This window comes from Pelophylax lessonae (genome assembly GCF_965119305.1).
Source record: "Pelophylax lessonae genome assembly, chromosome: 5".
In the NCBI taxonomy this organism is placed as follows: Eukaryota; Metazoa; Chordata; class Amphibia; order Anura; family Ranidae; genus Pelophylax; species Pelophylax lessonae.
In genome coordinates this window covers 123,362,190-123,387,412 of record NC_138772.1, presented here as the reverse complement: position 1 = coordinate 123,387,412, position 25,223 = coordinate 123,362,190, and the positions used below count along the sequence as shown (strand labels likewise).

The 25,223-nt window shown below is 41.6% G+C and overlaps 1 protein-coding gene across 4 annotated transcripts in view; it reads right to left on the bottom strand.

Moving 5' to 3' along the window:
* Positions 1 to 603: 603 nt before the first annotated feature.
* The window catches only part of TMEM196 (transmembrane protein 196), a 77,014-nt gene continuing 52,394 nt past the window's right edge, over positions 604 to 25,223 (bottom strand). For 3 of the 4 annotated variants that reach the window (XM_082259843.1, XM_082259844.1, XM_082259846.1), the window contains exons 2-4: positions 18,012 to 18,068; positions 15,840 to 16,085; positions 604 to 1,315 (exon numbers count right to left, since the gene is read on the bottom strand). In XM_082259843.1, the coding sequence (XP_082115969.1) occupies positions 1,256 to 1,315; positions 15,840 to 16,085; positions 18,012 to 18,068 (363 nt within the window). In that variant the 3' untranslated portion in view covers positions 604 to 1,255. Of the gene's footprint in view, positions 1,316 to 10,465; positions 10,518 to 15,839; positions 16,086 to 18,011; positions 18,069 to 25,223 lie in introns of all 4 variants that reach the window. The other variant, XM_082259845.1, reaches the window with a different exon arrangement.

The following is a 25,223-nucleotide window of genomic DNA, read 5'->3' as shown; positions in this document are numbered from 1 at the left end:
TCCTTGCTTTCCTAGTGGATGCAAAGTATGATGGACAGCCTTACTGGCCACTAGGGAAATGAAGAGAACACAGAAAAGAAAAAGCCAAAGCGCAACCATAAGAAATTTGGTTATTTTTTGCTAAATACAACATTTTTCAGGGAAAGCGTGTGCATAGGCCCCTTCTGATGCAACATTGCTCATTTAAAATTCCTATAGGTTTGCATAAAGACACTGCAGCGATATTACTTCTTTGGATTGCTACAGGCCAGACCATGATACAGATGTGCAGTAAGTGGAGGACCTGGAGGGGACCTTTTTTGGGCAATGGTTGTGTACCTCTAGGTGGGGTTACACAGTACATATTGCTGGAAAGGTACCATTGGTCCTTAAAGTGATTGTAAATGATCACCTTGTAAAATAACCCATTCAGTTTAAAAAAGAAATGAAAGGCAAAACATTTGTGTATAGATGTAAACAAAAAGAACATTACAAATACCTTTTTTTTTTTTCCCCCTTTTTCATTAGTGATCACATTCTCTCTGTCCTCAGCTCTATAAGAGCTGGGAGAGGAGAAGCAACAGTACACTGATCTTCCCAGTGAAAGGCTGTGAGTCAGGGGGGAGTCAGGACAAGTCTGATCATTGGAGGAGAGCAAGCACAGCTAGAGAACTGACCGCAGTGTGTTCTCCTGCTTAGTGTGGTCAGTTTTAAATAAGAAAGCAGAGGTTCTGGCAGGAACACCAGGGATTTCACACAAATGAAGCGATACAAAGAGAACATGATCCTTTTGCATACAAGTACATGGCACAGCAGGCACATATCAGGAATATGAAATGTTGGGTTTGCATACTGTTTAAGGCATATCAAATTATAGAATTGGAAATATGCTGGTACAGTATAATACATACATAAAACTTTCTCTTGAGGTTGGCTTAGAATGTGAAGGAAACGCTAATTTGCTCAGCTTGCTGTACTGTGTGTGAACTTGTTGATGTGAAAGAAATTCAAAATATATCTCTAGAAACCTTGTGCTTTCCAAAGTAGCATGCTTATTGATAGTGTCTCCTGTTTCCATAAGAAGACATGTTTAACCTTGTTGTTACAAGTCTTTTTTTGTATTATACAGCAATGTTTCTTGAAGGTTGCAGTTAGTGGATGGCAATGTGCTGAGATACATGGATACATTGTTGGATAATTTAGAAACATTGTTCTACAACTCTTCACTTCTTCTTGTATAAATTGAATTGGTCATTATTCATCATACAAAATTGTTCTACACTCGTCCATTAAAAACAAGCTGTGTTCCTCCATTGCTGATGTTTTCAATGGTTTCCTGGTAAAACAAAGACAGAACATATTTCACGTTTGATTGAACAGCAATTGCCATCATTTTAATATTAAAAAAACAAGAAGTTTTCATTTGATATGAATTTCTGAAGATTTCACTTTAAATTTAACGAAAAGATTCAGCTAATAACATCTTGTTGTAGTAAAAAATAGAGAGAATCTGAATTTCTTATGACTGGTTGCAGATTGTCATGATCAGATACCCTAATCTGTTCTCCAGTAATTTAGGCCCCTTTCACACGGGCTGTCCGATCAGGTACATCTGTCAGTTTTTCCTGGTGAACCTGATCGGATCTTGCACTCTCCCCTATGGAGCGGCGGATGTGAGCAGACACATGTCTGCTCACATCTGCCGCTATCTGATCCAATCTTGCCCGCAAAATACAGATGGACGGTGGTCCTTTTTTTCTTCCGTCTGGCGAATCGGATGGGATAGGATCAGATGAAAATGAACAGGCGGTCACACAATTTCCCCATATAGGGGAGCGGGAGTGTCCGTCTCCACTCTGCACAGTGAGCAGACACGGACCTGTCATCCGTGTGCTTAGCGAGGATCAGTGGAGCGATCCCCCACTGAGCAAGTGGAGTCTGCCAAACGGGGGGACCCGTGTGAAAAGGGCCTTACTGTTGTGATTATTAGAAATGTGTGTGTGTTGCCATTACATATGATATTACATATGATATTGAATATCACAAAACCTTATCCTACTTTTTTTATCAACTGAATATATTTTTAAAGGAAGATAAAAATGGCAACTGTCCCAATGTATAACTAGCTTTCAGAGTAAGGTGCATATGGAAGGACTTTGAACACAGCAAGAAAAACATATTTCCCAGCACAAGCTAGTGAGCAAAAAAAAAAAAAACTGCATTTACTTATAAAAATTTGTATTAACAACAGAAGTTTAGTTGCACAACGTTCACAAATATATTAGTGATAGACCGATATGGTTTTTTTCAGGGCCGATACCGATATATTGGTCACAATGTATCGGTATCGGCCGATAAGGGCCAATATTTTGTACTTCCTATGTCAGGGTCGAGACTAGTCTCCTCCAACCATTAGGTGGTGATGCTCATGTAAGGGTAAAATGACGTCACATAGCATAATTCCATTTAGAAATTTTATTGAATATGCCACTCACTTATGTACAAAAGATATAAGCAATTCCACATTAGCAGATCTGCTGGAAGATCAGTATCTCTCAGCCACTTGCCGTAAGTGATACACGGGTGATACCGCTCTGTCTTTCACCCACTTGCCGTAAGTGACACCCGGGTGATACCGCTCCGTCCGGCATACGATCTCGGAGGTCACGTGGTCACGCCATGACCACGTGACCTCTGAGATCGTATGCCGGACTGAGCAGTATCACCCGGGTGTCACTTACGGCAAGTGGGTGAGAGATGGAGTGGTATTGGGTGGATGGGAGATGGAGCGGGTGAGGGACAGAGCGGTATTGAGTGGAAACCAAATGGAGCGGTATCACCCGGGTACGGCAAGTGGGTGAGAGATACTGATCTGCCAGCAGATCTGCTAATGTGGAATTGCTTACATCATTTGTACATATGTGAGTGGCTTATTCAATAACATTTGTAAATGGTATTATGCTATGTGACATCATTTTACCCTTACATGAGCAATATTTGGAATATTGGTAATATTGGCCAGTTTCAGGGCCGATACAGATATATCGGCAAAAGTGAATATCGGCCCTCCGATAATCAGCTTTGCCAATAATCGGTCGATCCCTACAATGAACACGGCAAGCAAAACATATTTCCCAACACACTTGCTAGCTGGCGAGTAAAAAAAAAAAAAAAAAAAACTACATTTACTTATAAAAATTGGTATTAAACAACAGAAGTTTAGTTGCACAGCATTCACAAATACAGTAAAACCTTGGTTTGAGAGTAACTTGGTTTGAAAGCGCTTTGCAAGACAAGCACATTTTTAAAATAAATTTTGACTTGATATACAAGCGATGTCTTGATATACAAGTAGCGTCATGTATAAAAAAGAAGAGAGGAGCCTCTAAAGTGTAGCAATATGGTTACATTTAATGAAGGTTCAATATTTAGCAACTCACATGGTTGATGATTAAAACAGGCACATCTAAGTATGCAGGCACCCGGGGTAAAGCTGTCCACATAGACCATCCTCTGCACAGCCATCTTCATCATCCCTTCCCCGCTGCACTCCACGAGTGATTCAAAGCCTCACTTTCAGATCACTCTACTGCAGGCTATTCTTCCCGGTCAGGATTGCAGACTGACAGTGGTGAGAGCCGGTGGTTCAGAAGATGGTCTATGTGGACAGCTTTACCCCGGATGCCTGCATACTTAGGTGTGCCTATTTTAATCATCAACAATGTGAGTTGCTAAATGTTGAACCTTCATTAAATGTAACCATATTGCTACACTTAGAGACGCCTCTCATCTCTCTTATATTCTGTAGCTCTGCTAGATTTTGCTTCTAATCCCCTTGGGAAGGCTGCATATTGTGGATGGACATTTTATGGTTACACAACCTATCACATTACTATAATCTTTGTATACAGACTATAAACTGAAGGACTTGTGGAAGGAATCATCTGAGTTTCCATTATTTCTTATGGGGAAATTCGCTTTGATATAAGAGTGCTTTGGATTACAAGCATGTTTCCAGAACTAATTATGCTCGCAATCCAAGGTTTTACTGTATATGCCTTGTAAGGGGCTGGCAGGCACTGTACGTCACTGCACAGCAGCACAACACCCCATGCTCTTTTGCTGAGACATAAATAAAGTGTCACTTTGTGCACTTCAAATAAAGTTAAAAAGAAAAAAGCAAAGAGTATGCTATGATGTGCTGAATCACGCATCACTCCATCCCCTCATCGTGGCTCACTGCATTCAACAACTGACCGCAGCCTGCACACTAAGCGTTTAATATGCAGGCAGTGTGATCGAGCCCTAAATTGTAGAGCAATTACCTGTTGCAGAAGAAATGCTTCTACCTTTCACATTTCAACCACTAATCTCTACCTCCTATGACAAATAAACACTTTCAACCAATTGTGTTAGGTTTGCAAGAGATTTGTTTACATGAAATATTCTCCCCAGGAAATATCCTTTGTTCTGTTTCATGGGCATCTTTTACTTTATTACAAGTAGCTTATAATTTCACTTCTAATTGGCAGAAAATAAATTCCTTGTGTTTGTGATGGACAATGTCTCCACTACACAGCCATGCAAAGTATGAGTCATGTCATTTCTATTTCTGTTCCATTAGAGTTAATTGATATGCTGCACAATGACATGCACAGATTTTTGCTGCTGGCAATGGTAATGCTGATCTTGGGATGTTTATATTCAGATCAGGAAAGTTTTTGCTGTTATTGAAAATATATATTATTCTCCATCTCCACTAATCCATGGCCATTGTCAGCAAGATTACATAAAAAGCAAGCAGCAATGTCATTCAATGTCACTGGCTCTATAAAATTGTATTTAGAAATTATTGATTGAAGTATAAGTAAACTCAATCACTAAAATATCATAAAAGCTTTAACTCGTTAATGTAATTCTGAAAGTAATTATCAGAATTTTACATCTGCAGCATTCATTAAAATACTACCTTCTGATTCTGCAATGAAGAACCTAGTTTGTGTATGTTACACGATAACATCATTTTATCTTTGTCTCCCAGTCACGCTCCTGTGTTGTCACCCTGTCACATGGTCTTCCAATGCAGTCTACAAGAGGTTGTTTTAACCACTTAAGCCCCGGAAGATTTTACCCCCTTCCTGACCAGGGCCTATTTTGCGATTCGGCACTGCGTGACTTTAACGGACAATTGCGCGGTCGTGCGACGCTGTACCCAAACAAATTTGACGTCCTTTTTTTCCCACAAACAGAGCTTTCTTTTGGTGGTATTTTATCACCTGTGCAATATTTTGATCATGCTCTATAAACAAAAAAAGAGCGACAATTTTGCAAAAATAACAATATTTTTCAAATTTTTTTATATGAAATTCCCCCCCAAAAAATGTAAAAATCTAAATTTTTCAACATTTTAGGCCAATTTGTTTTCTGCTACATATGTTTGGTAAAAAAAAAAAAAAAAAAAAAAAAAAAAAATCGCAAAAAGTGTATTTTGATTGGTTTGCGCAAAAGTTATTGCGTTTAATAACTAAGGGAAAGATTTTTGTCATTTTTATTGTTTTTTTTTTAACGAGTAATGGCGGCGATCTGCGCTTTTTTTGCGGGACTGCGACATTGCAGTGGACAGATTTTATGATTGTGTCCCACTTGTTGATTCTTCACAAAAAATTACAGTTTTATATGTGTATGTTTGAAGCCTGAAATGTGGCAAAAGGTCGAAAAGTTCAAGGGGGCCGAATACTTTCGCAATGCACTGTATATACATATTTTTCACGGTTTGATTTTGAATATAAGGCACTTATATGCACTTTAAATGACAGCACAACATACCTTACCCTCTTTTTTATACACTATGCTACCAAAAGTATTGGGACACCTGCCTTTACATGAACTTTAATGGCATCCCAGTCTTAGTCTGAAGGATTCAATATTGTGTTGGCCCACACTTTGCAGGTATAACAGCTTCAACTCTTCTGGGAAGGCTGTCCACAAGATTTAGGAGTGTGTCTATGGGAATGTTTGACCATTCTTATAGAAGCGCTTTTTGTGAGGTTAGGCACTGATGCTGGCTCACAGTCTGCGCTCTAATTAATCCCAAAGGTGTTCTATCTGGTTGAGGCCAGTCAAGTTTCTCCACCCCAAAATTGCTTATCCATGTCTTTATGGACCTTGCTTTGTGCACTGGTGCGCAGTCATGTTGGAACAGGAAGGGGCCATCCCCAAACTGTTCCCAAAAAGTTGGCAGCATGAAATTGTCCAAAATGTCTTGGTATGGTGACGCCTTAAGATTTCCCTTCACTGAAATTAAGCTCTGAAAAACAAAAAAAAAAACTATTAAAAAATACTCAATATTGAACCCCACGGACTAAGACTGGGATGCCATTAAAGTTAATTAAAGTCCCCTTTCACACGTTCAGATCTGCCTGTCCGTTTTTTTGGCGGATCTGAACGGATGTCCTATGTATATCTATGGGGCATTAGATGTCAGCTGAGACATGTCCGCTGACATCCGATCCAATCCGTCAAATCTGGATGGATGGAAACCCTATTTTCCACCCGTCCAGCGGATTGGATCGGATGAGAACGAACAGACGGTCCGTTCCCATCTGATTCCCCCAGAGAGAACAGTGGGAACTGACAGCTCTGTCTCCGCACACAGCGCGTAGATACAGCTGCCATCCGCCTGCTCAGTGGGGAATCGGCGGATCGATCCCCCGCTGAGATAAACGGAGTTCGCCGACGGTCCGGACTGTGTGAAAGGGACCTAAGGGCAGAATATTCCTTTACAATTATTGTCCACTGTTACCGTTGAAAAACTGGCCCTAAGAAATGTCATGCAGCCATTGATGAAATACAGACAGGAAGTGCTGCAAAAGGGCTGCTTGAGGTCAACAGCATTGAGAAGCAACAATAAATTAAAAAAAAAAAAAAAAAAAAAAGAGTATTTCATTACAATCGTTTATAATACACAGAGCTTTATCAAACCAAATGTTATTTACAGAAGTTAGCGTTTGCATCTACTTGAACAACATGCTTATCACAAAATCAGATACATTTTTTTTCTTATATAGAAGGTAATCTAGATAAGAATATGATAAAAATGATAGTAAACACTTATATTTTTCTTATTTAATAGCAATTTAGACCATACATAAGGGCTTAAATGGGTTAGTCTACACAAAATAAGCTCTATACTTTAGGCCCCTTTCACACGATTGGACCGATCAGGCCCATCTGTCCATTTTTCAGTTGGACCTGATCGGTCCACCTATTCTCCTTTATGGGGAGGCGGATGTCAGCAGAGATGTGTCCGCTGACACCCGTCTGTCATCCGATCCAACAAGATCTGCTTAAAACAGACGGATGGCGATACATTCACCATCCATCCAGTGGGTTGGATCAGATGGAATAGAATGAAAATGGATATGCTGTCCATTTTCAACCAAACCCCCCTATAGAGGAGAGTGGGACTCTGACAGGTCCATATCTGCACAGTGAACAGAGACGGACCTGTCATCCACCTGCTCAGCTGGGATCAACAGAGTGATCCCCGCTGAGCTAGTGGATCCGCCCCGAGAGAAAGGCGCCTAAAGTGTATGTCTAGTCAAAAACATTTTCTTAGTTTTGGGTAGAGCAAGGGCAGGTTAAAATTGCTGTAAGAATTTGACTGCTATCTGGGGCTCTTTTAGAAGAATTACACAGCCCCTAGATCACATGTGTCAAACACAAGGCCTACGGGCCACATGCGGCCCGCTAGGCCATTTCATGTGGCCCTTGCACCTCTCCTGCAGCACCTCCCTCATCACTATCCCCACCTTATCTCAGTAGTCGGCAGCAGAGAGGAGGATTAAACTCCTCCAGCAGATCCTGTGTCTCTCTGTGAACCCACAGTATGCCCTTGTCTCCTCCTCCCCATTAGCATTGAGCAGACTGGCAACTAATGCCAGCCCTTCTCTGGTCCTCCTCCAGCCCCTGCACTTTCTGCTTTCCAGCTCTGCCCCCAGTTTCTTCCCAGCCTCAGCACAAGTTAAGGGGGTGCACTGTGATGTAAGGGAGGGTGGGGGGCTCTTGACATCTGATGTAAGAGGGGGTGGGGTGCTCTGGAAATCCAGCCTTGAAGATACAACCGGCCCTTTGAGGGCAACCGTGATAAAATTCAGTTTGACACTCCTGCCATAGATGATAATTTTTTTTCCCACTGAAAACATTTTATCAGACACTCTCCACCTGCAACACAGACAGAAATGTTTTTTTAGAGCATGCTAGAATCTTTGTCAGATTCCTATTCTTGTTTGTGTTCCTGTTGCAGATTTTCCTTCACTTTCAGCCTTGAGTGTCTGGTAAAACAGTTGTCAAGGTGACAAAAGTGAGGGTAAGTCTCTCTAACAGAGCCCTGGATAGAAATAAAAAAATCTGAAAATTGCTTTAGTCATTTCCCACTTTATCCAACAGTAAAAAAGTTTTTAGCTTGAACATTTTAACCCTTTTACTGCCACCATGGTAAGGCTAACGGCAGTGGCAGCAGAGGGTTTTACACACACTCCCAATGGCTGCACCTACAAGGAGTGTGTACACGCACAAGCCGACTGTTGGCTTTCCAATAAAAGTAACCCGGCTCCTGTACAGCCACCTGGCATACAGTCACCTGTACCGACACATTCTGTCAAGTATGTGATATAAACAAAGTTTTAAAAAAATGTAAACCCCTCATAAAAAAATATTTAAGCCCATCCCACCCCCATGTGCATGCACACATGAACGTAACTGCACTCATTGGGGGTGCTTTCGTACAATGTTGCTACTGTAGCAATATTTCCAGGCATTGGGCCTGATGTGGGTCTGCCATGGTTACCGTTACCACCAACAGCACATTTAAGCTTGTTGCCCAAGTGTGAGATCTGAGACAATGAACAGTCCGGTTTTTAGTTTTATTGTAGGAACTTGGATGGGAGAAAGGGAATGAGTGGGATACTGGAGGGTGCTACACTACATATCGCCCCACACACTGGAGTGAGAGCAAAAATTCTAGAGCCATTATTCACAATTAACTCCAAACTGATGACCTGTAGGTGCTTTTAAAGTGTAGCCAACGGGAAAAAATAGGGTACCAAGGTTCGTATTTTTTTTTGTTGGCATGTACAAATTTAAAGTGATAATAAAGTCTATTTTTTTTTTTTTTTGTTTAAAAATAACAAATATGTTATACTCACCTGCTCTGTGTAGTGGTTTTGCACAGAGCAGCCTGGATCCTCCATTTCTTGGGTCTCTTGCCGGGACTCCTGGCCCCTCCCTCCTGCCGAGTGCCCCCACAGAAAGCAGCTTGCTATGGGGGCACCCAAAAGGAGCGGCTGAGCCATGATCAGCCCGCCTCCTCTCTCTCCTCATTGGCCCAATGGCTTTGATTGACAGCAGTGGGAGCCAATGGGGCCTGCCAATGTTTCAGCCAATGAGGGAAAGTCCATGAACAGCCATGGCTCTGGTGTGCAACATCGCTGGATCGATGTGGGGTTCAGGTAAGTATTAGGGCGGCTGGGGGGGGGGGGGGCTACTGCACATAGAAGGTTTTTTTTTATCTTAATGCATACAATGCATTAAAGCTTAATGTGTTGCGTATTTATGTACTTGGCACAACCTTATCTTTTGTATTGTATTTTTGTGCAAATATTGTGTGACCTAAACATTTGGAACTACCACTATTTTATTCTCCATGTGCTTTCAGAAAATATATAGTATTGGTTTTAACTAACCTTCAGGCCTAACATTTTTAATTTTTTTATTAATTTTTAGATTATTTGTGTGCAAAAAAACCCCTCAAAAACAGCTCTAGCAGCATAAGGGTTAAAAGAAAACTAAAAAATATGTTGGGTCAATTATATCATTTTATTAATATTCATACGTTTTTCAACATTCTAGATTATTATATAAAAAAACTCTGTTTTAGGATTAAATGTTTAAAATTTGTTGTACTTTAATTTCACAGAGTGCTATGCGTTTCCAAAGCTAAAATAAAGCAGTGGCTGCTTTTAGACTGTCATTCTGATTGAAAGTTTGTCAGACTAGGCAAGAAAAAGCAAGTAAAAAGGATGAACTATTGAGCTATTTGGTTCTGTGGACAACATACTTTCTTTTTTCAACAAATCAGTCTGGTAAACATGTGAATGGAGACCAAAGCTCAATAAATGGTTTAGAAAGGGAAATATAAAATATAAACTCACAATTAATGCATATTTAACATGCATAAAAAAATGAAAATATGTTTTTAAAGTAGCATATACAAGTATATATACACAAGTATATACTGTACAAAAACACTAAACATCCCCTTTAATATGACATGGCTTCACATAGCAGCATCAATATGAACAGGGACTGTACCCATTCTCCCCAGAGTCCCCATTCTCTTAGGGAACTTCCTGCATACGTTCTTCAAACGCCCTCACCCAGAAGAATTAAGAAAAATCATGTAACCCAAATAGACTTTCCACTGTACCTTATTAGCAGGATGTCACTTATTTTCATTAACCTTATGTTGTCCTATCAACCTATAATTTGCAAACAATGAAAAGTATTAGCTGTACAGGTTTGCTGATATTTATTGAAGTTTCTTTCTTATTTTAGTTTATTCAATGATCCAACAATAGCGATCAAATCAGAAGAATCAGTATTTCACAAAGTCAGATTTACCTGAATATTTGCATTTAAATGTGTATAATGCAAAGAGAATCACACAGTTCAGGAATTCAGCCAATTGTAATTGGTGGAGAGTAAACTTAGTTTGGGCATTGATAAATCGACATGTATAAATAAATGTGAAATGCACAAGTGATTTGTTTCTCATTAAGCAGAAAATTCCAAGCAGCCCTTTAATATCACAAAGGAATTTTGGCATCCTTAAACACAAAGTGAAGGATCTCCATTGGCAGTAGACAGCTGTGAACATGTAACATTCTTATGCAAATGATTAAAGCTGAAATCCAAACAAGCAGCTAAATACAGTGATGAAATACATATGTACTAACTATTTATAAGCCAAAGCATCTATACTGTATTTCTGTCCATTCAGTTCTGAAATTTACACAGCTCCACTACACAGCACAGCCCTGTTTGGCGGGGCAGTGGATCTCATGTTTCTTTGCTGCAGTTTAGTAACACAGGTCTCCTTTCCTCCCGTAGCTAGTGACTAGACAGTGGAAAGAGAAGCACAGACTGATGAGCCCATCTCTCTGTCACCCTACTCTCTCTTTCTATCAGCCAGCTCCTTGTTAGCACATGAGCACTGCGGCACAACACTACTTACATTTAAAAATGCAATAATTCGTAACCTACAACCATCCTGGATACCAACAAAATCCGGGTGCCCCATGGATCTGGGCTGAAATCCTAGAGCCCCATTGCCAGAGCGAGTTCTGGCACTTGGCTTCACTAATGCATGTTGCAGTGGCACACTAACGATGCCAAGCATATGCCTTAGACCCCTGTCGCCACAATCACCCACTGTGACAGGAAGTCAGGGGAATTGTTTTGGGGTGGTTTGGTAGGGGAGATAATTGTGGTGGAAGGTGGGGGGGGGAGGGTGGTTGGGGGCAGAAAATGTGCTAGAATGGAGGAGGGATTTGTGTTAGAATGGGGGATCTGGGGAGGAGGGACAAAGAGATATGCACTGGAATGGAAAGAGAATTGGGGGAGGAGTTTGTGCTAAAGGAGAAGACTATTTGTTCTGGGATGGGGGGGGGGGGATTCAGGGGGGCAGAGAGTTTGTACTAAAATAGAGATTGGGGGGAATTGGTGCTGGGATGGGGGGGGGGGGGTTGGGAGGGTTGGAGGAAAGGAAGATTTGTACTGGGGGGGAGGATTTCGGGGGTGCAAGGATTTGTGCTGGGAGAGGGGTTTGGGGGAATTTGGGCTGGGAGGAGGAATTCGGGGGAGGGGGGATCATTTCTATTGGGAGAATTGAGGTGAGCCTGCAGATTAGTGCTGAATTTTATGGAGGGAAAAATTGGTGATTTTTGCTGAAAGGGTACATTTGGGAAGAGTAGTGTTGTTGGGGGAGGGGGATATTTGCACTCTCCTGACCCCTACACTGTGTGTTACCCACCCTTAACTCCTGCACTCTTTTTGTTTTGTACTCCTGACTTTTAGGCACCATGTACACGGGACGTTGTAAATGGCCGTTTTGGAGCAGTTGGGCGTTTTTTTTTCAGAAGCCCCTAAACCCATCTACATTTTATCTTATCTGTCCATGTACACAGGGTAGTTTAAAGTCATTTGCAGGCAGTTGAGTTCAGGGACGTTTTTTGGAACGCAATCATTTGTGTTCGAACGTGTGTTTCCCGGCTTTTCAAACGCAAAAACGTGGCCAAAAGCGGCCAAACGCGGCCGAACGCGATGACCCGTGTTTGGCGCTCGCGTTTTTCCATTTTAAAGAAGAATGATTTTTTTGACCTCTAGGAACGGTTTTAAACGCAAACGCCTGCAAACGCCCACTAAACGCCTGCTAAACGTGGGTGCAAACACGACACAACGGACGTTTTAAATGTCCTAAAAAAAAAAAAATTCCAGCATTCAAGGGACTTTTAACAACGTCCCGTGTACATAGTGCCTTACTGTGCATCACACAGTCCTATCCCCTGCATTCTGCACATAGCACCCTGCCCTCTGTGTGGTATGTACTCCTAAACAGTAACAGCAATCTGCAAAGCACATACTCTTGACCATTGAACTCTTTGCATTATGTACCCTGGACCCTTGCACTCCCCTTGCATTGCACACCCCTGACCCCTGCACTCTGCGTTATGAATTTCAAAACCCACCACTGACTTCTGCACTTTGCATTACTCATGACCCTTGCACTCTATGCATTCCACTAGTGCAGGCGGCTCATTTGGTCCCTCTGCAAAGTAAGTCTGTACAGAAACTGCAATAGCCACAGCATTCTTCTTTAGGATCCCTTGACTCCACTCCAGCAGATATGAGGAAATTGGGCCTTAACACTTCCATGCCTTGGGACCCCATCAGCTATGGGATTGCCAGCTTAGGGGATGTCTTTCCACAATTCCCAAGTTTTGGGGCTCAGCTTTATCCAGCAACAGGTTGGACAAGAAAGCAGAACACAAACTACACCTTATCCATCATGAAGACACTGCTGGAGTTACCTGGTCACATTTAGGCAAAAGAGAGTTAGACATTACCTGGTTGTAAAGGGCATAACGTTTCTGTGGCACAAATCTCAGACCAGTATCCAATGCCACTAGGGCCTAATAAATACAACCACCAAAGCCTTTCTGGTTGTACCCCAGCCTTCTTCCATGAAGTTCAGCCATTGTTGATAGTTGCTCACAGACACAAGACCATGCACCACTGGGCATCTGGGTGTCCCCCCCCCCCACTCCTAATATGCACAGTGATGTCCCTTCAGCTGGGTACTAGTACTCCCTTGAGGCTTCTAGTAAATTTTAGTGTATTCTAGAATATTTTAGGATCTCCCTAACAAGCGCCATGTTATGCCAGGAGGCCAATCCTGCCCATTACGCTACTATCATTAGCAAGTTACAGGTACAGGTCAGTCAGGGGCCAGGTTTTAAGCCGATTCCTGGCCCAGAATCTGAACACTAACCTCCACTGTCTGCTCCTATGTGTACAGATGATGAGTTCAAAACCCCATAATGCCATCCCAAGACCACAGAAGTATCAAGCCTTTTTACTGTTGGGGCTTTCCCTACTTGCAAGGTCTTTTTTTCCTGTGGTTCCAGGCTAGGGTCACAAGGTATGGCTGCACCCCTGAAGCCAATTTGTCATAGAGGCCCAGGTCGGCTGACCCGCCTTGCTATCAGTCTGTTCTTTTCTTGCTGACAGAAGGGTAGATCTCTTCTCAGTTAGCCACCACTAGCTCTTGACTTGACAAGGTTTTCACTCTGTTCCAAATTATTCAGGACCCTGTGGCTATTACCAGTCCAGAATATTATGGGAATATAACCACTTGTATAGCAGCCTGAACTTGTCCAGACCTACACTATATTTCCAAAAGCATTAGGACACCTGCCTTCTTGTTCAGGACTCTGTACGGGCCAGTCAAGTTTCTTCACCCCAAGCTCACTCAGCCATGTCTTTATGGACCTTGCTTTGTGCACTGGTGCGCAGTCATGTTGGAACAGGAAGGGACCATCCCCAAACTATTCCAACAAAGTTTGGAGCATGAAATTGTCCAAAATGTCTTGGTATGCTGACACCTTAAGAGTTCCCTTCACTGGAACTAAGGGGCATAGCCCAACCCCTGAAAATCAACCCCGCACTATAATCCCTCTCTACCAAATGATTTGGGCCAGTGCACAAAGCAAGGTCCATAAAGACATGCATGAGCGCATTTGGGGTGGAGGAACTTGACTGGTCTGCACAAAGTCCTGACCTCAACCCGATAGAACAACGTTGGGATGAATTAGAGCGGAGACTGCGAGCCAGCCCTTCTCGTCCACATCAGTGCCTGACCTCACAAATGCTCTTCTGGAAGAATGGTCAAACATTCCCATAGACACACTTCTAAATTTTGTGGACAGCCTTCCCAGAGGAGTTGAAGCTGTTATACCTGCAAAGGGTGGGCCAACTCAATATTGAACCCTATGGACTATGACTGGGATGCCAATAAAGTTCTTGTGCGTGTAAAGGCAGACGTCCCAATACTTTTGGTAATATAGTGTATTTTAAATGCGGACAATTGAAAACATAGGCATCCTTTACGTATAACAACACATCTAGCCAGAAGTTATTCATAATTTCATAGTTGGTAAGGTTGAATAAAAATATTCGTTCATCCAGTTCAACCTGTGTGGGTGTATGAGTGTGTTCGTTATTATTTTTCTTCCATTTCCCATATCCCTGTAAATTGTATTCGCTAAGATGCCCATCTAAGAGCTTTTTAAAATGATCGACACTCCCCTCTGACACCACCAATCGTGGAAGGGATTCCACTTCCTTATCACTCTAACAGTAAAGATTCCCCTACACAGTTTGTATGGTTTTCCTAATCAGATAGGAAAACACTACAACTTCTAAATGATGGCATGGTACAAAAGGCGCAATATAAAGGCTTCAACCCTCCTAACGCAGTCTATAAACTCAGTCATCTGGCATGATACTGAGAATGCTGTTCACATCAGAGCGCAGTAACAGAAACAGGGAAACCAATAACAGTGGAAGCCCATGAGAGGGCTGCATCATGCGGTTACCCTGCACCTCACTGGACTCTTCATCGCTCCCCCAACTAACTCCTCTTTTATCTCCACCCTCCAAATATATCATGTCTGCAAGTAGGGCAGGGCTAGTGATGCAAACACTGCAACGGGGGGTAGGGGAAATAAAATGGACAAAGGTAAATCCTTCTCACATGCTGACCACTTTAACCCCACTGCCCCAGGCACTAGCCTGTGGGTGTCATTATGGTAAAAACAGCCACGAATGCAAATAAACTATTTTAAATTTAGGAAACAGACAAATGTAATCAAATGAGTAATGCTACATTATTCATATGCTGTAGATACTATATATTTGCACAATATATATAACCACATCTAATCTATCAATGTACATCCAGTACATCGGTGCTATGAATAAGCATAATTAGCTTATATTTTATGCATTTGATCTTACGGTCACTGATAATATCATGACATATTCAGGCTGAGTATAAAAACAAGAGAAAACAAAAGCTATTGATTTGTTTGTAGCAACCATTCTGATCCCAGCTGTCATTTTCTGCTGTAGAGTAAAAAGTAATAATGAGCACTTTTCACTTACCCCATACCCAATACAACAAATAGCATTTGTCAGAGCAATGTTTAGTTCAGCTGTCTAGGAAACAAATATTTCATTACCTTTTCTGTCATTTCATGGGAGTGATGAAGTGAGTGTTCTCTTTCTAGAAACATCCTCCTTTGCTCATAACTGGCCAAGCGACAAGTAAGCCAAGTGGAGATGGTGCATCCGCTGATGCCTATACATGCGAGGGACAAGGAGGCAAGGTGCAAGGAGGACCTCTTGTTGGACAGAGCTCTTAGGAACTGAATGTTCAGAATGCCTCCAATGAGTCCGCAGATGCAGCAGGCAGAAAATAGAATCATCTAGAAGGTGGAAAACATGAAATATAATAATAACACATCTGTGCAGTGCACAAAAAAATAACAGCAACCGATTATACTGTCAGAGAAAGTATAAAGGTCAGTGATAATAGTATTTAAAAACAGCTCAGATTGAAATAAAAAAATATTGCACACAATTGAGGAGCTGCTGAAATTATAAAACATAACATTGCTGCTATTTTCTTTGCACTTGTTGAATACTTAATTTTTATATTGGTGAATGACACTCTTTGACAATATGAAGCAATTAAAGCTTTCTATGCCACTGCCCACTGGCATACACTCTAGCACTTCAGTCCATTCCCAGTAGATACTGATCGCTATCATACTCTCTATAGCACTCCAGTCCTGTCCTTCAGATACTGACCCCGTTCATACCCTTCAAAAACTTCAGTCCTGCAGATACTTACCTCTGTCATAGCCTTTAATTCTCCTGTCCCACAGATACTTCTATTTGCTATACCCTTTAAGACTTCTGTTCCGCAGATACAGCCCACTGTCATACCCTCTGACAATCTTGTCTTACAGAGACCAACCTCTGTTAAACCCTTTAACACTCCTGCCCTGCAGATATTGCCTACTGTCATACCCTCTAATAGTCCTGTCCTGCAGATACTGCCTACTGTCAGACCCTTCAACCAGGGGCATGATGCCAATGAGACATAATGGGGCCGCTCTGAGGGTGGAGTGTCCAAAAGACTGGCAGGATGTCAGCAGCTGGCTGCAATGCGACATTGGTTGTTATTAGGGATCGACCAATATCGTTTTTTTATTGCCGATACCAATATTTTGGTCATCGCATATCGGTTTCGGCTGATATTTTCATACATTAAAATTTGTATTTATTTATTTATTTTGTTACAGGTACTCTTGTGGAGGGATCTGGGGGTCTAAAAGACCCCAAACCCCTCCTCTGCACTTAAAAACATTTGGCTGTTTTGAATGCTGTAATTTTTTTGAATTTGGCGCAGAGTACCCGGAAACGATGTCATGATATCACTTCCAGGTTTTTACATGGAGACCCGATCAGAGCCAAATGCGGCTTTGATGGGGTCTCCTCTTCGGCGGCCGTGCAGGCTGGTTGCCAGGGTCTCCTGGTGGGACAGGAGACCCAGGCGAGCCGCAGAAGGCAGCGAGAGGGGGGGATGTCCCTTCCCACTCCTTGTAATGACAACAGAGCGGCTTCTCAGCCGCATCGGTTGTCATTACAAGACAGCCTTTCGTCGGCTATGGATGCCGGTACCGGGGTGATGCCTCTAGCTGCAGGCATCACTCTGGTACATGCACTTTCCCGAAATATTGGCAATATCGGTAACCTCAGGGGCCTCTTCCGATATAACGGGGAAACTGCATATTGGCCCTCGATATATCGGCTTTGCTATGGTGTAGGCACCCACTGGCCAAGCCATAGTATTATTGTTTGCTATGCCAGCATCCCAGCAACCTGGGTGCTAGCAAACACAGCCGCCTCAGGTGGCAACAAACATAGGCTTGCTCCTGTCTCCCGTGCTCCTCTTTTGCACAATGAAAATGTTCCTTTTGTGTTTACAACAAAATTGGGTTTATACATCTTATTGACACTCCTGTATATAAAACACTTCTCCAGCATTGCTTTTAACAACCCCAACCTTCCCTGTTCTAGAACATGCAAACTTTTACTAGAAATTATTAACTGCATGAATTTCTTCTATTAGTTAAAAACATTATATTTCATAGTGTGCTTTAGTATTGAAAGTATGACTGTGTTTACAGTTCTGGTTAAATTATTATTTTATGCCAAGCAATTCTACCTTTGACAAGTGGATTAATATTGTCTAATTCAGCACAGATATTGCAGGCATCATTTAAAAGTTAACTACAGTTTAATTTACTCATTTTATAGCTACGCTTTCAAACAGAGGCACTTACTATGAGTCCAGATTTCTTTTTTGCACAGAAGATGCCGCATATTCCACATATCAGGAACTGCAATGAAAAAGACAAATGTGAACCATAAACTACTAAATCATCCGTTGTTTGCTGAACAGAATGGATTCTGCGCATATGGAACAGAAGTAAGAAGAAAGGGATATGAATCTTTACTATTACATGAGGAAGTTTACCGCAAATTGACTCACATAATTGAAAATGTCCATGTAAGTTATGAAAGTACTCACTGTGGAAATGCTGTAGCTTTTATGCTGTCTACTATTCACAGGATACACAGTGTACTGCATACAATTAACGATACAGTAGTTTCGTTTGTACATAAAACATTCAACACATTTTAATTTGCATATGTTAAGCAGAGATTTAAAGAAAATGCCACCCAATATTTATTGCTCTATTGCATGAAGTGAGAACGTGTTTGAACCCCAACCAGGTCTGTACTTCTTCTGTATGGGAGATTTCCCCAAACTCCCAAAACAGTTGTGACAGATTTACCTTGGCTTTTCAGTTGAGCTACTAATGGACTCCCCAAAGGATTATACTGAGAAATGTATTTTTTGTAAATGGAGTATGTAATGGGGGGGGGGGGGGTTATTTCTTGTTAGCTAGTCCTCCCTTACTGGGTGATTAGTCTCTTGTCTATAACTGGGAAGGACTAGTTATGTTAAATTTACAGGCAGGGAAGATCTGGAAAAAGGAGCCTAGAGTAGAGATGGAGCAACAGAGAGACTAGCAGGCCTTTCTTTTGTGGTACGCAGGTAGGCCTCAGGCCAACAGAAGAAATTGGGGAGACTGAATTTTGGAGCAGTCCTTTTGATACAGCCCTGTGAGCATCACAGCACTCCTTTTAAGACACACAAACAATGGGAACAGTTGTGAAATTTTGTCAGCCATGTTTTTGGAACTGTACTATAAGTTTGGTCTTTTTGTGCTTTTGGACAATAAAGCATAAACCCTAAGTTGACATTTACTGTGTAAACTGTTTAAGTGCTCAGTAAAAGAAACATTAAGCCAAAAAATGTCTAATTGACATGTTCAGCAAAGATAATCGGCATTTGAAGTGAACCTTTGCTAATTAACCATTTCTCAACAGCTTGGTATGATGAGTGATGTTGCTGTTAAATACGCTTGACTGGTTGTAAGGTCTCTGTGAGACATAAACCAATACCTAGAGAAAAGAGTAATCTAGCAGCTATTTCGGGGCAGGAGTAAGTGGTGGTTTGGGGATTTTGGTCATCTGGTCACCCATTCCTAGGGTCCTCAGGTGTTGGATGGAATCCCCTATAGATTAAACCTGTAACCACTGGGATGTTGAGGCCTTAAGCCCGCATTAACACTGAAGCGGCACGACTTGTGCACTACTTCGGGGGCGACCTGTGAAGTCCCGTGCACCGCGACTTCGGTGCGACTTGCATGGACTTCACATAATGGAAGTCAATGCAAGTCGCCTCAAGGTCGCCCCGAAGTAGTACAGGACCCTTTTTCTAAGTCGGAGCGACTACAGTCGCTCCTATTAGAACGGCTCCTGTACTACACAGTGGGAGCAGGAGGACCGCAAGTCGCCTGACAAGTCGGATCAATGTGAATGGAGACTAAGAGTAAAGTAAAATTAGTGATTCCTGACCAGGCCTAGGGATGAAGAAGTACCATGTGTGCATAACGTTAGTGCGGGGGGGTCAGAGCCTCGATTTGACAGCACTGCATGCAAAGCTGAAAAGTTGTAGATATGGAGTATCAATAGATTAAAACCCCTGTGGAGTTTGTATTGCTTATTTGGCTTATTTGAGGTGATTGACCATCTCTGTTTGTCCTGGTGACAATTGTTACTGTAACTGAAAGTGAGGAAAATACTCAGTTTTGATTGTCACAAAAAAGCAATAGATAACAACTCTCCCAACGACAGCAAGTGGACATTTCCGTTGGATGGATTTCCTTTTATTTCCTGTTATGTCCACAAGTCTTGGCATTTGATAAATTGTATTAAAATTAGCTATAGCTTCATTTATTTTAAAGTAAAAATAATTTGAAATAAAAACATATCAAAGCAAATAAATACCGTTGTCTAAAATGTGAACAAAAATGTACTATAATCTACATATATAGTAAGTCATTTTTAATACATAACATACATTTCTGGAATAGTCAGACTTGCTACTCAAACAGTATCTAAGAAATGAGCAGAAAGCAGATAGCATGATGGTATGACAGATGTAAAGGAAAGTGATGATCTACCTTTTCTGCAGGGTGAATAATTAGAACACAACTGGAAAATAAAAGTAGAAAAGCCGGTGTATATGGGACCCCAAACCACATGCGTTTTAGGTGTATTACCACTGAAGCCTATAGAACATGCAATTTTGATGAAAGCATAATAAAGATGCTGCATGCATTTTTAATGCACCTCACCTAGAATGCACATACAACACACATATGTGATCAGGGCCTAAGGGGAAGATGAAATGTGAGAACTTTAGAGTTGTGCAGAGACAGCTGGTTAATACGGGATAATGTCTATAAGGACTAGGGCCAAGTCTCTGATACCCTGCCCACCCAATGCCTTGGACCTAACCTTGAGAGTTTTCCCACTATTCTATAAAGAGCCAGCCCCTTTATTCCCATTTTTACCCTCTCTAGTCAGTTCATGTTTGATGGTAATAGTAATAAAGGAATAATTGGATTTTACTAGACCACACACCCGCCCCTACTCGTTTACCAGGGCTTAACTTATATTTTCCGGGGCTCCATCAGTTCAACAGAGGGGCCCAGTAAGTGGGAGTTTTTTTTTATTTTCGAGGCATCGGGGGGGGGGGGGGGGGGGGGTAAAGTCAGTGTCGCTGTTTCGCTGCATCCCAGGGGGGGGGGGGTGAAGTTGGGCTTGGGGGGCCCTGTCAGGAAGGCTGTACAGGATTTCTAACAGCAACCCTGTCAATATGGCTTCATTGTGGAGTCATCCCTTCTCTAAAGATATATAAATTTAAAAGTGACATAACTATAATTGAAATATAGGTTATAGTTTACAGCTGGGCATCTTTTTTGAATAAGACTACATTACTGTTCACCGGATGTTAATGTTTCTTCAGGGCATTCATATGATTTGTGCATTAGGGCCATGTTACATGAATAAACAATGCATATGTAGCTCCCTACAGGTAGGTGCTAGGTAAACGTATAGTGGGCCTTGTGTGCCTAACAGCAGCGCTGTGATTTATTAGTCAGGGTGTCATGGTTTCCAGGTGTGCCTGCTGAAGGGGGAGTCTCCCCACTGACTCCTGTGAGAGGCTTCTCATAGGGCAGTGGAGGAAACCCAATCAGGGGGACACATCTAGGCTTGTAACTACCCCAGAAGGCAGATTATGCGGCAAAGGATTCTGGAAGTGGGTATAAGTCTGGGGGTGGTGCATGACACAAGGTCTTTGGTGGGAGCAGAGTCTCAGGAAGGAGAGTGCGGCTGTCTCTCCTCCTGTCTGAGGAAGGTGGATGTCTCAGGGTGTCGTCTGAATGTCCAGAGAGTGCTGAGCTGGGCTGAGGGGATCCGCTGTGCCGAGAGCCTGCGGAGAGAGAGAGGGGACCAGTCCCAGGAAAGCCTACACAGGTCATGAGTACTGAGGATTGCCCCTGGGGGTCTGCCTAGAGTCAGAGGGGACCACTCCGGGAGAGGTTTTGGGATCCAGAGTCAGCTAGCTGTACAAGGGGGTACCTAGGTTGAGGACCCTGAAGTTGTAAAAAGGGGTACAAAGTCAGTGGACCCTGAAGAGTTCAAGGAGTAAAGGGGGCACCTGCAGCCTGGGCCCTGAATTGTACAGAGCGTGACAGTTACAGTGACAGTTATACAGAGTTCTACAATATACTACCTCAAGCTGTGCCAGGTGGGGGAAAGTATTCAGTGACTTTTTACAGTGCAACAGTGTCAAGAGTTCTATAGTTCTTAGTCTTGCATCTACTGGACTATAAGTTGGGGATTCAACACTTATTCTGTTATACAGAGTGTTCTCAGAGTCAGTGAGCGTTGGCTGGCTGGCGCCAATTGTAACTAGTTTGATCCTCAAGGAGTATCCCACTTTTTCCCTTCTCCCATCCCCTTTATTTCAATAAAATTACAAACAAAGATGCCGGAGTTGTCGCTGCTTCAGTTGTCACACCCAGGGTCACAGCTCACATGGGCTGGAGAGGATTCCGGTACTAATGGCAGACCCACATCAGGCCACAGGCCTGGAAACCTTGCTACACATACATTTCCATTGTGTATCTGTCTTTTTATGTAATAGTGTACATTTGAAGTACAGGGAAGTGGTAATCTGTATATTACTTTAGGAGTTATTTTATCCTTCATCCACAGATGTAAATACAGGAGGCAGATAGCAAGAGTGCTGAATGTGTGTGATGATCTTGTTCTCTTTCCTCTCCAGAAGCTTTCCTCTAATCAGATGCATGTAGAAAATCCCTGCCCAGTCTCCCCCATGCTGTATACATCCTCTCCCACAAACCTCCATGGTACTTTTATTTCTAGTCTCCCCCTGTTCTAATTTCTGCATGGGGAAGATCCTGGCTTTTTCTCACTAACTCTATTGACTGGCAGCTTCTCAACTGTTAGTCAAGCAGCTCCAGATCCACTAAGGGCTGAGTATAAACAGTTTCATCAGTGGTCTCCAAGAATATGCCTACTGGATCATAAATATTCATTCATTTTTTATATAGGCTTCACATAACCAGACACACATTTGATGCCTTTTTAACAATACAGAGATGCCAAATATGTTGGCCGCTCTAGTACTGTGAAACAACTCTGACTTCTTCTTTGGGATTCATCCAGTCCTGCTTTTAAAGACCTAACACTGTTTTGTGCCAAGCAGAGTGCAGACATGTGCTATCGGTGTGTCTGTGTGGCACACCTTATCAACCTTGAGAAATAGTTAGGTAATAGTTTACCTCTTGGATCGATGATTAAAACAGAATTAAACCCTAAAATTAACTTCTCTGTTTACATGGTTAAAGTATTTTTGATACTATCCATTTCTAAATTGCTATTTACCTTACATATGCATCTTCCAGTCACAGCACTTCCCCCATAACTTCTAGTGGGGAAGCAATAACTCTTTTCCCTTTCATGCCCACCGGTCAGACTATATCTCCCATATCCTCTACTATATCTCCCATAACCTCTGATGTGCACCCTCACCAACGCTTATGCATGGTTCTGATCAGAGTTGTATAAAGTACTCGGAACCCATACTTGAGTAAAAGTACAAGTGCTCGATCAAAAAGTGACTTGAGTAGAAGTGGAAGTGCTCGATTAAAAAGTGACTTGAGTAGAAGTACTAAAATATTAATCATTTTTTGTACTTAAGTATTGCAAGTAGTTTTTTTAAAAATTTTGCTACTCAAGTACTGAAATAAAAGTATCAGTAGTTTTGAAAAGAAAATTGCTACTCAAGTACTGAAAGTAAAAGTACAAGTACTATGTTATGTAGTTATTAAAGAAAGAAGTCAAAAGTTTGAACATCATATTGTTTTTTATTATTTCAAATTCAGCTTTTATTTATACATACAGTAGCATTTATTTTCGTATGCGCTGACAGATGTCTGCTTGTCAAGTTGTTTTAGCTGACATAATACCATTACTTCTACCTATCCAGAGTCTGAACAGTATTTTTAAACAATTTGTCAGAAAGTTTGTTTTTCTGACAGCAGTAGCTATAACAGCTGCTGTATTTAAACAGCAACTCTTAGCTGTCATTTTGGCAGCTGGGAATGGCCAGCAATTACAATTAGGGGAGTGAAAGTGGAACAGAAGCATAGTGTGTACTTTGACTTTTTTTTTTTTTTTTTTTGTCTACAGGTGGTTAAATATCACATGGATTGGTTTGAAACATGGGTTCCTTAATGGGCCATACACACTATCAGATTATCTGAAGACTTTTGTCTGTAGACTTACCAAAACCATATAATATGAGGTCAAACCTAAACACTTTCAATTTGTATGCAATCCGGCAGGCCCTTGCACTACATAGAAAAGGTAAATCTGAAGGAAAAAGTCTTCAGATAATCTGATAGTGTATATGGCCCTTTAAAGAACATCTAAGGGCTCTTTCACACGGGCGTTCCGTATGTCCGTTTTTCATCCCATCCGTTTGCGGATGAAAAACGGACATAATGTATCTCTATGTAAATACGGATGTCAGAGGATGATCATCCTCTGACATCCGTTTTTTGTCAGTTCAGTTCAGTTCAGTTTTTTTGAACGGAGGAGAACCCTATTTTTTCTTCCTTTCAAAAAACGGAACTGAAGCAAAAACGGATGTCAGTGGTGTCATCCGCAGACATCCGTTTTTACATAGACATGCATTATGTCAGTTTTTCATCCGCAAACGGATGGGATGAAAAACGGACATACGGACCGGATGACACAAGTGTCATCCGTGTCCGTTACAAAAAAAAAAAAAGGACCTGATCGGGCAAAAAAAAAGGAACGCCCGTGTGAAAGAGCCCTACAGTCAAAACTTTTTTTTTTTTTTAAGCTAATGGTTAAACCCTTGTCAAGTTTTTTGTTTTTGTTACCAACTGTGTCTTATTAAGGAGATTTCTCCTTGCTCCTGCTCTGTAGTCACAACAGCAACGAGAAATCTCCCCAAAGTGAAGGAATAACCTTCACTTTGGTTAAGTATCCCTCATTGGAAGATTATAGTGTGGTTGTGACAACAGTAAATTTTGTTTTTTCCCTTACCTCTTAGTCCAGGGGACAGTGGCCACTGGCACAAGCAGAGAGGGTGAACCCCTCCATTATTTTATTTAAAACAAAAAAAATGCTTTTAAATAAACTTTGATCAGCAATTAAATCCTATCCTTGCTGCGTAACATATAACATATTTATAGTTTTCCCTTTGCAATAAGTTTAGTCTTTTATAAAGCATTCAAACCACTGATGGATTCTGATTTATGAATTTTTAATATATGCAACATTACTTCCATTCCACTGGTCTATTGTGCGTTTACATACCGTCCATTAATTTTGTACTGTCTTATGCATGCCAGCTGACTATAAATATTGTTGACTATTTTATTTGCTTTAAGGGCTGCACTTTTTTTTTTTTTTTTAAACAATTTGGTTTTATTGAGATAGAACAAACATAGTACAAAACAAAAGCATTTCAGTCCCTCTAGGAGAGAGGGACGAATAAATGGTGAACAGGCACA